The sequence below is a fragment of the Ictidomys tridecemlineatus genome, chromosome 6, assembly GCF_052094955.1.
Source record: "Ictidomys tridecemlineatus isolate mIctTri1 chromosome 6, mIctTri1.hap1, whole genome shotgun sequence".
In the NCBI taxonomy this organism is placed as follows: Eukaryota; Metazoa; Chordata; class Mammalia; order Rodentia; family Sciuridae; genus Ictidomys; species Ictidomys tridecemlineatus.
This window is the reverse complement of record NC_135482.1, coordinates 138,564,201-138,582,454: the sequence shown is the minus strand read 5'-3', so window position 1 is coordinate 138,582,454 and position 18,254 is coordinate 138,564,201. Positions and strand designations below refer to the sequence as shown.

General features: G+C 31.7%; 1 protein-coding gene across 4 annotated transcripts in view; it reads right to left on the bottom strand.

Moving 5' to 3' along the window:
- Dach1 (dachshund family transcription factor 1) overlaps positions 1 to 18,254 on the bottom strand; it is a 390,816-nt gene that overhangs the window by 114,054 nt on the left and 258,508 nt on the right. For 2 of the 4 annotated variants that reach the window (XM_078015803.1, XM_078015802.1), the window contains exons 4-5: positions 8,288 to 8,443; positions 7,674 to 7,846 (exon numbers count right to left, since the gene is read on the bottom strand). In XM_078015803.1, the coding sequence (XP_077871929.1) occupies positions 7,674 to 7,846; positions 8,288 to 8,443 (329 nt within the window). The remainder of the gene's footprint in view (positions 1 to 7,673; positions 7,847 to 8,287; positions 8,444 to 18,254) is intronic. The other 2 variants (XM_078015806.1, XM_078015805.1) reach the window with 1 other exon arrangement.

Genomic DNA, 18,254 nt, shown 5'->3' with positions numbered 1-18,254 from the left:
CTCAACATCTTAAATTGAGGCTCCAAGGAATATTTATAATATTTTAAAAATTTGTTTTAATGATGCAACAAGAAATATTTAATTTTACTAAATATGGAACTAATAGGATACCTAAAAATAATTTTATATTATATTTTTGCCCATATTTGATTCGTGCTTCAGGATCATATTTGTATGATATTATCATACAATTATCATATTTGTATGATAATTCAGAAAGGATTATGATTTTTCAGGACACTATATGGTAATATGTTACTTTAAACAGCAAAACATACTCTGGACTCGGGTGTTAAGGATTCAGCCTTATGTAAACAAGTACTAGATCTTAATTAAAGGGTGAAGCCAAGGGAAGAGATAGAGAAAGGAATGGAAAGAGAAAAATGATACATTCTAAGCAGGCCAACAAACCATGCATTGGTATCAGTCCCTTTGAGCCAAGTAAATGCTTGCAGACAACTTTTTATTTAGTAAGGCAAAGTGTATGTTCTCAGAGGCCAACACCAGTAGGAACATCTCAATTGCAGTTCCCATAATGGGTCTGTTTAACTCTGTGTTCCTCTGCCCCTTGAGTTCCCTGCATATTTAAAACTAGAGACCTGATTCAAATTGTTTGGATTAAGACTGTTTCATAGATGATGTTGCCTGCTTCCATCATGAAGGTGTAATGTCTGCTTGGTTGCCTTTTATGATGCCAACCACCACTGATAATCATGGCCTAGATTCATCACTTCATTAAGACTTGCAATGTGGAGATATTATCGTTCCTTACTCATTGATTTTTTTAGAAGAGTTCTATAAACATAAAGTTTTTCACATGAATTATTGGGTTATCCTGAGAGATTGTTTATATGGAAAAGGCAGGAAGAATGAGTGTTCTTGTCCATTTTCTTTTCCTTTATTTAAACATATATTGGCCTTCAAGAGAATCAATTCCTTAGAATTCTCCCAAGATGAAGGATAAGTTCATTTTTTTCAGAATTATTTTAAATTTATTAATCAAAACATATGTAGTATGTTTCAATACACTGATGTATTCTTAGTGGTTGTAATATTTTTTGTTACATTTTCTTTTCATATTTAATGTCAATACCTAAATAAATATAAACAGAGCATACTTAACTATTTTTGTGAGGTCATGTAAAAATTATCACAATCATTTTTCTGAAAAAGTTATTTCTAAAAGTTTTGTATACATCTAGAGATTTTTATGTTTATCCAAGGAATAAACTATTCAGTAACTAAAAACAAATATGAGGCATGTGATGTCTAAGATTTGAATCTACTTTGAGAATTATGTCACTCTGATTTTACTTTTTATATTCTCTTCACATTTGGCAGGGGATACCAGGGATTGAACTAAGGGGCACTCTACCACTGAGCCACATCCACAGCCCTATTTTGTATTTTATTTAGAGACAGGGTCTCACTGAGTTGCCTAGTGTCTCAATTTTGCTGAGGTTAGCTTTAAACTCATGATCCTTCTATCTCAGCCTCCCAAGCCACTGGGATTGCTGGCGTGTTGCTGAGCCTGGCTTCTTTCACATTTTAAACTTTATGACAATAAAGTCCTATATACTAATGTAATATTTTAAGAAACTATTTTAAAGGAAAGAATTAGAGGATGGAAAATTATAAATTCTATTTTTAAATGTTTTTTAAGTGTTTAATTCTTTGAGAATTTCATAGTCTCTCTCTCTTCTCTCTCTCTCTCTCTCTCTCTCTCTCTCTCTCTCTCTCTCTCTCTTTCTCTCACTCACACACACACACACACACACACACACACACACACACACACAAGCTCAGCAAAGATTATCACTAACTTGCATTATGTTCTCTATTTTCAGGGAACTCTGTAATATACCATGAGAAGAAAGATGTGTATTCAACAATGTAAAATCCATTCAGTGTTGCCAAATTTCTCAAAAACAAACCTACATTGTCTCTGAAGAAAAGAGAAATCTTAAAAATGCATTTTGTATAGTATGTACTACAATCCCAAAAGTCCTTGATTTAAAAAAAGCAAAGTACACATTTCGGTGAGGGTTGAACAGGCAAGGTAAGAGCAAGAAAGGGTTCTCATTATAGTCTTCTGGCTGTATATCATAAGCTTGACAGGAATCCCTGTCAAAATCCTAGAATAGGTGACTGTAAACACTTGGTAAACACTTGGAGGGAAAGCAAAACTAGTGCTAAGCAAAAGGTAATGTTGGTGTATAGAGATTTTGAAAGGTTTTATAAATGATGATTTAATCAATTCTAATAACCTAGTGAGATAGTATTACAGAAAAGGAAAAAAAATCACAGACATCCAATCACTTGTCCATGATCACAGGATAAGGTAGTGGTAAAGGTATAATATGAAACCATGAGGTGTTTTTCCAGAATTCACATGTTAAATCACTAAATATACTGTCTTTATTCTTTTCAACTTTATTTCTATTTTGGCAGGAACTTTTTCCCCCAAAGTTCTCATGATATCATTGTGGATGTAAAAATGAAAAGTGAGAAAAATATTGATTTATTCAAGAGGTTTGGGGGTTACTTGATGAATGGTACCCAAAGAGAATCAATTAGTAGAACATTTAAACCCATTAACAAATTCTCTAATGACAGAAGGAATTGATCGCTTGATATATACTGCTTATTTTACTCAGTGATTTAAGGTAATAAAGGAAAACATTCTTTTAAAATTTGGAAATGAAACAAAGATGGCATATATCATTAACATTATAGTTTGGGATGTTAACACTTAAAAACATCTATAACCACTCAATCAAGTGACTGGAAATAAAAAAAAATGTGCATAAACACAAATTCCTAACATAAGCAAAAGAAGAAAAAAAACCTGGCTTAATAGAAATTTATGTCATAAAGGCCAAATTACGTATTCTAATACCAAAAAAAAATTTTAGGAATTATGACTACATTTTATAGATATTGTCTAAATTGAGGTTTATATTAGTTCTAGTGTCTCTTCATTGGTCAATTGATTTCTAGAGTATTGTATGGGTCTAAAGGACTCTTTTACAAAGGGGGAAAAAAGAATTCGACCAAGAAACTTGGCAAGGAATGATCAGCAGACACTGGAATATTGGTTTGCAAATAAACACACTGCTGAAGTGTAATAGAGGACTTAAATCTTCAGATGGCTGTAACGAAGAAGAATTAGTAGACATCTTTCTTTTAAAATGTAAAAGTAGGGTCAGGCACAGTAGCACACACCTATAATCCAAGCTATTTGAGGTTCTGGGGCAGGAGGTTTGCAAGTTCAAGGCAGCCTGGGCAATTTAATGAGATCTTGTCTTAAAATAAAGGAAGACTGCTCTATACTACTCCTTGGTATATACCCTAATTAAAGACAGCATACTTTAGAGATAACTACATATCCATGTCTATCATAGCACAATTCACATCAGCCAAGTTATAAAATTAGTCTAGGTGCCTGTTGAAGAATGAATGGATAAAGAACATGTGGTATAGATTCGCCATGGAGGTTTATTAACGTCCTAAAGACAAATGAAATCATGTCATTTTCAGGACAATGGAAAAAAACTAGAGATGATAATGTTACTGAAATAACAAAAGTTTTAGCATGTTTTCCCTCATACCTAAGGAAAAAAAGACAATATGAGAGTAGAAAGTAGCAGACTATTAGTGAAGGTGTGTTGGGGGAGGGGAGGGACAGGCAAAGGGTAGGGGGGAGTAGATATGATCAAAGTATATTATGTGCATGCATAAATACACCACAATAAAACACATTATTCTGCATAATTAAAATGCACTAAAGAAACAGGGTGAGATGCTGGGTATGTAGCTCAGTGTTGAAATGCTTGCCTAGCATGTGTAAGGTCCTGGGTTCAATCCCCAGTACAGGAGGGAAAAAAAGTAAAGGTAGCAACTATTGAGAAGTAAATTTTGATGTGATTAATAGATATATTTCTCTCTCTCTTGAATTTGCTGAAAATTGAACTGGAGTCCTACAAAATAAAAATGGATGGAGAAGATGTAGGAATTATTTCTCTACTACAAGGGAGCTGTATTATATGACAGGTAATAAATATCTCATGACTGTCTCTTCATACTCTATTAGTGTTAAACAGTAAAAAATAAGTCTGCCTTGCCAACATATAGCACACTAACACAGAGTTTATAATCATTTCACATATCTCTATAGATATTTAATTATCAATGATTTAAATTAAAATTATTATTACCTAAAGAGAATAGTCCATTTCTTCCTTAAAATTATCTTGCTAAAATATTTCTAGTAGTCTGAAAAAAAATCAGTCAGAGAAAGCTAAGTCCAATATTGACAGACTGTCTCATGGAAGCTTGCATTTAGAGCAAATAGCAATGTCAAAGTGTATGGTCTTCCTCTATCTAGTTTACTTTTCTTCACTGCATTTAAATTTTTCAAAATTAAAAACTTTAATTTGTCTTACACATGGCTTTATATTGTATGAAAATTTAGTCTGAGCTGCCTCACTTACCCACAGTCTAAGATTCACATGAATTTAAATTTCTTAGAGGTCTAATGCAGTGATCAACAAACTATTCTGTAAAGGTCCAGATAGTTTACTAATACTTCACCAGATTCTATTTTTGTATGTAAAAGTAGTCATAGATGTTATGTAAATTAAAAAGTGTAGCTATGTTTTAAAAAATCTATGGGCACTAAAATTTGAAATACGTAAGATTTTCATATATCATGAATTATTGTTTTCATTTTTAATCACTTAAAAGTGTAAAATCATTTGTAATTAATGGGCCATACAAATGGTGGAAGAAAAGTGGATTTTGCCAAAAGGACATCTACCACATAGAATATCATTCACATTTCTATTTTCTCTTCAGAAGCTATTTCTTCTGTTATGGGAGAAAATCTTTATTATTTAACATTGCACTTTCAATCAACTTTCCAATCTAGAATATTCTCAGACCAACAAATTGCAGACACTATTCTATTATCAGCATGGACCAAATAATTGTTCACTGTGACATAGGGATCAACTGTTTTCCTTGGGAAAAAATAACAACTTTCTCCAAACTAAATTTAATCAATGTATGCCATGTGTGTTTACTAAAACACTTCTTAAACTATGAAGTCTGCTCACAGACAAATTAAAAGAGGTTGTTTCATTATCCTATCTTCTCTAATTCAGAACATCTTACAGAACCAAGTTCTATAGCCAAATTTCTGCAAATATTTGTCCCAAGAAAATAGGATGTGGGATATCACTATTACTTTATAGGTTTTGGTAATATTTTAAGATAAAAACTCCCTCATTTCCCATTCTTTTTTTGCATATTTCCTTCCTTTTCTGCATCTAATTTCTCTCTATTTCTAAACTTTAATATTGAAAATACAAAAATGTTGCTGACTTCCGATAATCTAGTCCTGTATTTCTTTGTAAAACTTTTCCACAGGAAAATTTAATTCCTCCTACCTAAACTTAGACAACCAAGGATTTATAAAAATCTGCTCTTCTATCAATGTAAATATTCTAATTAATATTAGATGTAGCATGAATATTTTTAAAATGTGTTTATTTTAAAAAATAAAATAAAACAAGTCTACTAATGTACCTGGTGGCTTTTGGATTAAGGAACATATAAGCCATCACCTCCTGGCCAAATTATGTACAGGTCATAAGTAAGATACATATTATACCTATTATGATTTTTTTAAACTACTAAAATCTGCTTTTCTGTCCTTTTTTTTTTGCTTTATATATTCATGTAAAGCTTAGCTAAATGGAAGACTACAAATAAGCTTAGACTTAAAAGTATAAAAATATATGATTACAAGATAATTAAAATATTCATTAGTAATTTTTTTAAATGTGCATAATCACGTTATAATTAATACCTAACAAGCACTAAGATTTTGTTAAAATAGCCAACAAACACAATAAAAACAACACTTAGAAGATTTTTCCCAAAAAAAAAAAAAAAAAGATTTTTCCCCTCATCTAAAACTTCTAAGTAACTACAATGAATGAACCAATTAGAATCTTAAATTCTCAGTAAAAACAGTTACCAAAAATTATAATGAATTAGATAATCCAGTGATAACCTTGATTAACTAGTCACCTAGTAACAGAGGAACCCTGTAAGTCATTCCAAAGAAAAAAGAGTTTTAAGAAATTTTCTTGCCAATTCCTTGGCCAATAATGATATGGCTGGTCTTCATTGCCATGTTCTCAGATAGAGATTTTTTAGTAGTTGATTTTGGTCTTCTATAATGCATTTTGTGATTTTCCTCTAGTAATTATATTTAAAAACTGATATAAGGATCTGTTACACATCTATGTTTACAGAGCCATTTTTATAATAAAAGTTCCTGTTTGCATATTAATCAATGTTCTGTTCAAGTGGTAAAAAGGCTTTTCTTAAGACTAACCTGAATTCAAGTGTATTTTATTCAGAAAAAACATGCAATTATTATGTCAAATGAGGATCATGCAGCAAGAAGTATTTTTTACTTAGATTAAAAATTGATGATTGATGTTTTTTTTTTTTTTTTTTTTTGTAATTGCTTGGAATTCCACACAGAGCTTCCTGCATTCTAGGTAAGCACTCTGCGACTGAACTACACTCCTGGCCCTTATTTATTTATTCATTTATTTAATTTGAGACAGGATCCCACTAAGTTGCCCAGGTTAGCCTTGATCATTCGATAATTTTCCTCAACCTCCTGAGTAGCTGGGATTACAAACACAATCTACTGTTTTTAAAATAATGTTATTGTATTTTTATACATTTATTTTATTTATTTACTTTGATGTGGTGCTAAGGATTGAACCCTGTGCCTCACTCATGCTAGGCAAGCACTCTACCACTGAGCTACAACTGTAGCCCCACAATCTATTCTTAATGTTCTTTTGTATTGTTTCTTATTTTTCACTAAATCTGACAATGACCATTAAAATATTTTGTATAAGCGAGTACAAATGCCCATTATAAAATGAAATGGACAAAAAATGATATGTATATATGTATACCCAATACCTATATAAGATATACACGTACTTAAATTATATACATATATAACAGAGAAAAAGATAAAGCAAGGAAATTTATATATGTGTGTGTATGTGTGTGTACATATATATATACACACACATATGCAAATATGTTTGTGTATATGTATACACACAAATATTAAGTTTACATAACCATAATGTTAATTTCCACTCATAGTATGTTTTTAAATTTATAATAACTCAACTTTATTACTTCATTTAGTTTATGCATCCACATTATATTATCCATTTTTTAGATGTTGAATAAATCACAAAGACTGAGTTACGGGCCCAAGGTCAATAAATAGAAGATTTTAATCCTTTGAGTTGTCTGATTATCCATACTTAAAGACTGATAACACTACATGCACAAATCACATACTTATATGCATCATACATACACACCTACAAGTAAAAACATACACTTGAACTCTGTGTTTTAATGTTCTAAGTTGTCTGTCTTAAGAGAACTTAACTGAAGCCTCTCTAAACACTGTAACCATGGGCTACTTAATTATGAATGATTTTTCTCATAATCTATTTACTATCACTTAGATTTTAAAGGTAATGTTTACTTATGGAATAAGAAAATAGATTAAGACATAATGACTTATTATCAACATTATATAACAAGAAAACCATTACCTTAATAACAGATGTCTCAACTCTGGATGGAGGACTCTGAACTTGTGCTGCCGCTGCCATGTTTGCAATGGTGCTGAGGTGGTTCATCTGGCTCATTGCCATGGTGACAGATGCTGGAGGTAGGCTTACAGGAATTAGAGGATGGGGCATCATCATAAAAGGAAGTTCCAGTCCTATAAAAAACACACATATATCATCATTGCGCTATTCCAAGTAAAACTATGGAATGTGGCATATCACACTTATTAAAATCATTATGGACATGAATCACTAAAAAATGAAATATATTATAATAAAAGCAGTCAAAGAAAAAATATTTCCCTATTTGTATGCAACAATATCCACTCACCATTCAGGAAAATTGGGTTTCAACTAACTAATTTGGTGCCATGGTTTATCATACTACCATTTTCATGTGTTTTATACAGATGGTCAGTTCTTTGCTACATTATTCCTCTGATCCGTCTAAAATCTTTAAAGAACTAGAGTTTTCTTTAACTTATTATCATCAGTTGTCTAAATATAGTATATCCATTTATAAAGTCCTGTTTTACTATCTAATAATTAAACATTTTTAAAACTGTCATTTTTATTGCTAAAAAATGCCATCGTACCATTTGGCAGAAGGTGGCTGTGCTGAAGATGGTTGAGAGGATGACTAAGTGGAAGGCTATACACTCCAGGCATGCGGGGATGGGTAACAGAAGCCTGAGATCCCTGGGATGGGGAGGAGTACAGTGTTTCCTTATCCCAAGAACCATCACTGCTGCCTGTGGGGAATGAATATAAATTATTTGGATATGATATTATTCCCAATATTCCAATAACTACTTTGAAATGAGGTTTTAAAAAATGCATATCACTGCACTTTATTATTCCTTTTCTTATTTCTTACATAAGGATCTCAAGTTTTTGAAAAACAATGCTTCTGTAACATTTAACTTATATGTGGAATTTAATCCTGTTTGACTATCAAATTTAATGTTAAAGGGACTCTTATAGAACTAGATAGTTACTGCTTGGAACTGAAGTATCCTGATGGTTATGTAATGCAAAGTTATTTTTGTAGTAAATAGTATCCTAGTCACCATTTAGATTTAAAATGCTTAACTTAATTCCACCATGAAGCTAAAAATAGAATCATTAGGTACCTAACTTAGACATTATATATAGAACACAAAAGGTGGCTTAATGAAAGACAAACATGTCAAAGCAAAATATTTGTTATGTGTGAATAAACACATCATTTATTTTCAAATACAGAGAAACAAATTTATTATTGTGACAATGTCATCGTGCATTTTCAGGTTACCATTTCAAGATGGGCTGCAATGTTTTAGCTATAAAAACATCATGAGGGCTAAGGATATAGCTCAGTGGTAGTGCACTTGCCTAGCATGCAAGGAGTCCCTGGGTGTAATTCTTAATACTGCAAAATAAATAAATACATACATATGTACATACATAAAGTAAAATTAAAATGTTGAATCACTTTAATGGAATATTTCTTGGAAGGTGCTTGTAAACCATTTCAATTCATACGTGTCCTCAGATTAAATTAATAATTTATTCGTTGATAGAATCTGTTAAATACATAATCTTGCCACTTAAAATATTTTAGTAATATCCCTGTCAGCTTATGAGACTTTTATTTCTTAAAAAAATGAAGAAACCATATTTTCACATAATATGTAAGGAAACAGCAAAATTGGTAAAACTCCAATTTAATGCTTTAGCTCTACTGAAAGACTCATTGTAAAATCTCTATGACATAGTTTTTAATGAAGAATATTTAGTTACTGCCATGATTTTCTTCCATGTACTTCATGAAGACAGTTAAGGTTCAATATAAATTCAAACTCATTAGCTCAATACTGTCTGGATCTTAGAGTAAATTGTTCAGAAGTGGGTAATGAAAACTCAATTCAAATTCTTCAGCAATCAAACAAAGCAATTTTATTAAACAATGAAAAGAATCAATTAAAATGGATATCTTTATTATCTTTATTATTTTACAAGAAACCATGACAGCTTTTGGTTTAAAAAAAGGTTTATAGCTTTATACAGAAATGACTCACATAAAAGAAATTTCTCCAGCCTGCTCCTACACTCCTACACAGTTATATAAAGATTCACTTTAATATTCACCAATTTATACACCTTGGTCCTCTGTCACTTTTTGACACTTACAGCAGTCAAACATGCAAAACTGTACATATATGAATTTTCCAAATGTCTAATGTCAAGAGTATTATGGTAAAACATCTTAAATATCTTCACTTTACACTGCCTTTATCAAAGCATGTGCAAACTTTTTCAATTACATATTTAATCCATAAAACCTGTGAAACTTGAGATGTAAATTTAAGATGTAAACATCAAGCTAAATTTCTGATTTAATTATTATTATTATTATTATTATTATTATTATTATTATTATTATTATTATTTGGTACCAGGGATTGAACTCAGGAGTACTTGGCCACTGAGCCACATCCCCCCAGCCTTATTTAGAGACAGAGACTCTGTGACTCGCCGTTGCTGAGGCTGGCTTTGAACTCATGTTTCTCCTGTCTCAAACTCCTGAGCCTCTGGGATTACAGGCATGCACCACTGCCCCCAGCTTCATATCTCTTTTGTATCACAGGATATTGGTCCTCTCTTTTTGGTTAAATATCAATAGTTGATAGATGAATTTTCTATAGCAATTCTCTAATACTAGAATGGATTTCTCACTACCTAGAATTTTTGCTCTTAGCTTTCTCCACCAAGCATCATTTGTTAAATACTCATGATGTTAGCTCATTTAGGTAATAAATAGAGCAAACAATTAAGAAACTAAATCTGATGAAAAATATACAATATATAACCAAGTCATCTGTAAGTGATTTCTGAATTATTTATAACATCCTTCTCCTCTATTAGCATGAATAAATAAGGAATGAAAATAGGCTTCTTCAGAACAAGACATGCTCATCATTATTAAATGTATGATTCCAAGTGTTTTAGTTTAAACCAATATTTATCACAATATAAGCTAGTATATATGTACTTTGCCTACACACAAACACACACATGCACATGAACATACCTTTAAGATTAAGGTTAACTACTATGACTTTCAGGGACAGCAGCAGGGTCAATAAATTTAAAACTTTCAAAGATTTGGCAGAGGGAGATAGAAAAGAACTGATTCCTTTTTCTTCTTCAATTCTTACATGGAACCACACTACTTCTTCAACTTTACAGTGAAATAAAAAGATGAACCTGATAGAACCTTAATATCATGAAAGAATATATTCTGTAATAGGAGGTAGTCACATGCATATAAAACTCAAGGTATAATTAAAACATAAAATGGAAAAGAGGCAAGGAAAATGATAATGAGTTCTTGAAAAGACTCAGTGCACCAAGTTGTTGGTCATTTCATCTCTATAACCATGTTTCAATGTAAGGTGGTAGGACTGAGTGCAGAAAGGGTCTCCCAGACCTAGTCCTGAATATAGGCAGTATAGAAGCACTGGCTGGACAATACCACAGGCATAAGCAGATCTGAACTGGGAATAAGCAACACACAGAGGCATTTATTCTGTGATGACATCAAGTGACAGAACTATGTGCAACATGAAGTGTGGCTACTATTGCTATGGAGTGATTTGGGTGGGGTAAAAATTTACAAATATATAGTCATACTGTAGCAGCCAGATATAAGTAGGTACTAGAATGTAAGATGGAAAATTGGAATTAACAATTGATTATGAATTTTATCTCCAGCCCCAATAATAACTTATGCATTTATATAATCTGTAAAAAATTCATTTGCCCTGCATAATTATACTGATATTAAAAACAAACCAATAATTGCATATTAAGTCTCAAAGAACTGCTGGCTATGGTGGTGCACACCTGTAATTCCAGAGTTTGGGGAGGCTAATGCAGGAAGATTGCAAGTTCAAACCAATCTGAGCAACTTAGTGAGGGCCTAAGCAACTTAGCAAGAACCTGTCTTAAAATTTTACAAATAAAAAAATAAAGGTGCTGGGGATGTGGCTGAGTTCCCCTGGGCTCAATCCTTGGTACAAAAAGGAAAAAAAAGATTCAAGGAATTTATATGTAAAAGGTGATTATATTTAATGTTCATTCTGTGTAAAAGATGAGCATTCATCAGAGACAAGCAAAGCTATCTTAAGATTTAGTGTAACTGAAGTTCAAATATATAATAACTAGATATGAGAGATCCTCTCCTTAGTCCCTCCTCACTCCAATATTAAAACATAGTTATAGGGCTGGAGTTGTGGCTCAGTGGTAGAGCACTTGCCTAGCATGTATGAGGCACTGGGTTAAATTTTCAGCACCAAATATAATTAAATAAAGATCTATGAATATTATTAAGGAAAAAAACATACTGTCTAAGAAATGAAAAAGTTTGGTGAACTTTATTAGTCTTTTTACGGGCTCAGAGAGTTTTCAATGGCTTGTTACTTTTTTGTATTTTACCTGTACTTTGTAACACATTATTTGATGATGGGAGAGACTTTAAATACAGAAAACATACACCTCAATTTTGAAAGCTATCCTTAGTATAAGGATAACCTGATATTTGAACAGTCATAGCTGATAGGTTACAAATATAAAATGGCTCTATTTTTCCTTTAATTACTGACTTCAAACACTCTTTGCAAGCTTCCTTTTTCTGTACATTAGCAGCCTTGGGCAGATTTTGAGTATAATCAATTCATTCCTCTTCCTCATACTATCAGCATTGGCCATTTCTAGAACTTAGGAACAAATGAGACTTTTGTCTAGCTTGTCTTCTTCTTTTCTTTCTGGGTATGAAAATAGTTCTTGCCCAACCAGTTCCTGCTTAAATTCTCCCAGCACTGCAATTCATGTGCCTATGCCTAATAGGCTATTGATATCTTGCATTAACAGGTGCCTAAATGCTAAGCATCTCCTCAGGGGCAAATGTCTGGTGCTTTCAGTGGGGACTTGCAGGGGAACCTTCTAATGGCACAAGATCCTGACAATGGAAATCACCAGTTGTGCACTTCTAAGCTCCTTAAAGTTCCACTGCCTATTGATAGTAAAGTTTTTCTTCTGGTGTTGGTCCTCTGGATATGGTGATGTTCTTCCTTCCCACCTTGCTACTTCTCCCCAATACTGCTGAAATATATAACAAAAACAAGTCCACAGTTTACTCCAAAGTAGAAATCCAGCTATGAAATAAGGTGTAAGCATCTTCAATCCTTGAGTAATTATCTTGGAACTTCACTCCCTTTACCTTGGCAATGAGGAAGCAAGCATGCTTGAACAGAGATTAACAAGCCATGGCCCTACCTGTTAGATGTTGTCTCTTCATTAAAACGACTTCTTCAAATCCCCCTTCCCTGTGGCAGTGCCCTCTGATAAACAGGAAGACAGTATTCATGGAGTCTGGAGTAATAGTTAAGATAGCAATTCTGGTTTGGCTGAGCATTGATCTTTTTGATTGTCTTTGAAATGAGAAATAACTGATCCCTTTTATTCATTATGCGGTGGACTACAGAAAAATTATTTTCAATATCCTATTACATAACCTATTAAACAGAAACTACAAGAAATATGACATTATAAAAATAATATTTTTATAATTAATTCTTACATGTAAATTGATATAAGTGAAAGGATATATTATTTCCCAAATTAACAAGCTTTAAGTTATTTAGATAGAAGTTCAAAGAACAATGTTTTCTATGAATAAAAATTTTTAAAAAATGATTGAATGTAAAGATAATAATAAAAAAAGATGATATATTTGATTTTTTGAAGCACAGTTTTTAGGCAGAAAAGAAAACAGTTTTAGGGAAGAATATTGTTAGATTCTCTTTATTAAAAATGTAAAAGTTTTTTACTGTGAGTGTTATAAATATCTACTTTTAAATTGATTTATCTCATTTTTAAATATATCTGACAAGGATTGGTTCCAAAAGAGAAATCCAAACTATTTTTTAAATGAATTTTGGATAGAATATAAATAAAATAAGTAAATAAAAAATCAGAGTGATCTATAAATATAATTCCTTTTAAATCAGCATGCATTAAAATAATACTTAAATATTATTATCCTTTAAGCCTAGGTGACATGTAACTAGTCATTCTGATTTTCCCACAGGCTGACCCTGATAAAGGAGGCAAATCTCAAAGGACTAACGGTCACACCACTTCTTAGTGAGTGACACTGATAGATTGTGACAGGAACCTGACATTGTCAAGATTTGTTTACAATGAAAATGACGGCAAGAGTGGGCACTTGCTCCATACCATTGGAGACCACTTAGAAGAATGTCAACTCCATCTTAACAATGGAAACAAGACAACTAAGTAAAAGCAAGTACTAGTCACAGGTGCTACGGACATTCAGCTGTTACTTCAGAGGTAGGTGAGAATAAATAAATTATCTTTTAGTGGATTGATTGCAACCTAATAAAAACGTGATACAAAATGTCATCAGCAACACTAGTGTTTCACATAAACATAATAAACAGGCATTTCATGAAATATATAACATATTTTTAAATTTTATTTTTGTTTTTTAATTTTTTTTCTTAACTAGCTGAGCTCAGCAGAACTTCTTTAGCAAATACAAATGGCAAAATCTGGAGTTTTGGTTAGATTTAAGAAACTATTTTATATACATTATGGAAAGAAGAAATCTTTTTAAATTTTTAATTTGATTTAATTTTTAATTGACATGTAGGAGTTAGAGATGCATTTTAAAATTACCATGTAATGTTTAGAGGTATATTAGGTGTGAAATCTAAAATAGAACATTTTTGTTACTGTTTTTGCCTTTGTGTTTTTTGGTGCTGGGGGTCGATCCCAAGGCCTTGTGTGTTCTATGTCTGAGCTAAAACCCCAGCTAAACTGGAACATTTTTAATTGTGACCCTGATTAATTAAGTCCAATGTCTTAGCAAAGAAAACCTATAAAGTTCCTCTTGTTTGGTATCATAAAATAATACCCACAGAGTAAACCAAATCTAAACACTAAAATTTTTATTTGCACAAATATCTTTGATTTGGAAGTTTGGGGGGAAACAACTGCTTTGCTGTCATATAACCGATATTACTTCATTTAACTTTTGATGAAATTATTCTTTTCTTGGAAGTAAAGAATAGTACTGTCAGGATTTATAACCATTCCATTACCAATAAATATATCATTTAGGTAAATATGTTACTTTCTAAGCAATAATTAGATGTAGTTTCTTTTGCTATCATTAACTAAATGTTACTCTGTGCTACCTGAGTGTCAGCTACTTGATAACTAAGAATTTGAAATTATGCTTATATAAGGGGAAATCTATTTTAACTTGTGATGTTTTCTCTTAAATTATAATCTATTTTATTTTCCATATAATGGTGATAATATCATACAGGTGCTCTTAGGAGGCTTTGACTCATTATCACTTGGCTAACCTAAATCTGCTAACCTAAATTTCTTCTCCTATTTGTGATGTTTCTATTACTCTATTTACTCCATAGTGTTGTTGAAAGAAGCAATAGATTGACACACTGTACAAAGTGACATAAAATAATGGAAACTCAAACAGCTTACTTTAAAAGTTTGCTTGAATATTATTTACCATAGCTAAAGATTGTTGAACTTAAAAGACTAGAAAGCAGATAGTAAAATCAGAGCCAACATTCAAATGACTAAATGCCAGATGCAATATATTAGAAAGATAATTAAAATGTAGGCAGACACTATTATATTTTTCTTTCTTTATTTTTTAATCCTGCCAATCTTTGGAGAATTATGGAAAACAAGAGCAGCATTAGGATACTTAGATACTGGTTTCAATTTTAAATAGCTTTGATTTTGAACTCATGAAATAATTTAGGATGAATTACTTTATATACAATGCAATACTTTACATACTTTCCCTTATTTCCTATCAAATTCCAGAAAGTTTTGATGCAACTTAAAAGAAATAAAGCTATTATTATAAGGATAAAAGGTTAAATACTATATGTGTAGAAGAAAGAGATAATTATATCAGAAAGTACTTTGCTTTTTGATGCCGCTGTTGTCTTTGGACTCATTAGCACTATACTCTAAGTGTTAACCAGGTAAAACAGATCCCCAAAACAAAACAAAGCAAATAAACTCAGGCTTGAACCAAGTAAATAGTTGTACAAGAGCCAGCATAGGGAAGGAAATACTAGCCAGATTAGTTTGCATTGACTCCATATTGAAATGTCTTATTAATATGGATATAACCTATTAGCAATCAGCAGACAAATTATTTTATTCAATAAAAAATAATCTTGAAAACTGATTCTTTATTTTTTACAGCTTAAGAATAATTCTATCACAGACAGTGGACAATGTATAAATGACCATCCCAGGTACATATTCAAGCTTTCCAAACTCAAGTATAATCATACAGTTATTAAAAGTAGCTTTGTATAATGTATTTATGCAACTTTTATATCTTTTAGTCTTTCTCATTACTGGGATCCATGAATTTCCACCTTCTCCCACTTTAACTCATTAGATTATTTTTCATTAAGCGAACAAATGAACTAGAATTTCTTCTGAGGATTTTGTAATTTCCCTATAGATTCACAATCACCTTAAATAAGATTTCAAGGTATACTTTCTATACTGATAGTAATCAATTTCAAGGTGTACAACATTAATTATTTCATATTCATGTATGACTGTTGACTATGGTCAATTATAGAGTTTTAATCTCCATAAATTCAGTGTTTTCAGTTTCAATTATATTCATGTTGAAACGAAAAAAAATTGAGGCAAAATTGCTATTGTCCAAAAAGCATAAAATTCTCATAGATGGGATAGCATGCTTATGGGGACTATATTGATATTTCTTGCATGTATGAATCTCAGTGTTAAATTATCTCCTCTACAGTCCTGTTTAGCCTCAAAGAATAACATTACCAGCTGGTTGTATAAGCCAGAAAGATAGGAATCATCCTTATCTTTTCCTTTCTTACTGTGCACCACCAATATCCAATTGCTTTTCATGTCCTGTTGATTCCATCTATGTAATTTATCTCTACTGTTTCTATCTCAGCTGTTGTAATCTGTTTCAAGGACCATTGTTACTTTTAAAAAAAATTTTACTCTTTTACTCCCTTGCTTAGAGGTTTTCAATACTTTCCCATTGGTAGGGGAAAAGCTCCAAATTATTTTGACTTAACGTAAGCTCCACATAGTCAGGCCTATGTCTCTTGAGCTGAGAGCTACAAACAGAGATCAGTTTTGATATTCATGTGTGGTAAACATCAATGTGCATTCCAAAATAAGATATGACCTCTGTTACAGATCAACTTGTAGCATGGTAAAGAGATACACAGATTCAGCATGTATTTACACAGTTACATCTTTAACTGGAATGGAAGATTGAGAAGATGAAGAAGAGTAAATGAGTTTGACATTTTGAAAATAAATTTGACAGAACTTTTTAGAGATTGACAATTGTTGGTTGGAAATATGGAACTAAAATTTGGAAGAAAAGCAGATGCTCAGAGAGGAAGATTTGAAAATCATGAGTTCTTAAGTGTAGACCAAGTCATGATGTGCTAAGATACTATGAAAAAATAAAAAGTATTTTTACAATAATCCACACAAGTCTTAAGTAAGCCAGTCTGAATAGTTTAAAAAATAAAAATCTGGAGGAGCTGGGCAAGAGTAAGCAAATATTGGTATATGACTTCCAAAATGTAATAAAAGTTATGTAAGTTAAAATAAATTCTCATCAAAAGAGCTTGTTAATGCATTTAATAATATTAATGTCTTTCCATTTATTCTCAGATAAATGTTCTTTTAAATAATATAATCAATATGAATACACAAATGCCAGGCATATTTTCAGCCCTCAATACTGAACAAATCAATGTATAACTTTATGACTAGATTTAAAAACAATAATCCTAACTGCTATTTAAGGTAGACTGTTTAAACAGGGGGGGAAGCAAATATTCACAACTAAGCATAATCTGAAATGGTATAGTAGCTCAATCTGTCATATAATACTCATGATATCCGGTCATTAAAAGTTCTTCCTCTTATGACTATTATGGAGAGAGGTGGCTTTAGAGGACTGCATATAACAGAGAAGTTATATGTTATATGAATAATATATAATAAATAATAAATAATATTGTACTATGGTGTAGATTACATGCAGATGGCAGGCTTGTTGAAAGCGGCTGTTTATATGAAGCTGTATCATTCTTCCCATACTTTCTATTATGCACAGTGAGGACATTCTGTTCAAGCACTTTTCATCCTCATCCGTTTTTCATGCGCAAGCAGGGGAGGAGGTTTTCAAGGTCAAAATGACCAATAAAATTTTGGTTGTTGGCAAAAGGAAAAACACTTAGGAAGATTAGGAGTAGTATAGATAATTTCATTTTTACTTCCATACTGCAATTTGGGAATTAAAGATAAGCACTAATTTTTATCACAAGAATAAATGGTTATAGTAGTCTTTGGTAGATTTCTATTACAATGTGAATTGAAATAAGCAAAACGATTAGAAAAAATTTTTAAATGAGGATTGATTTTCTG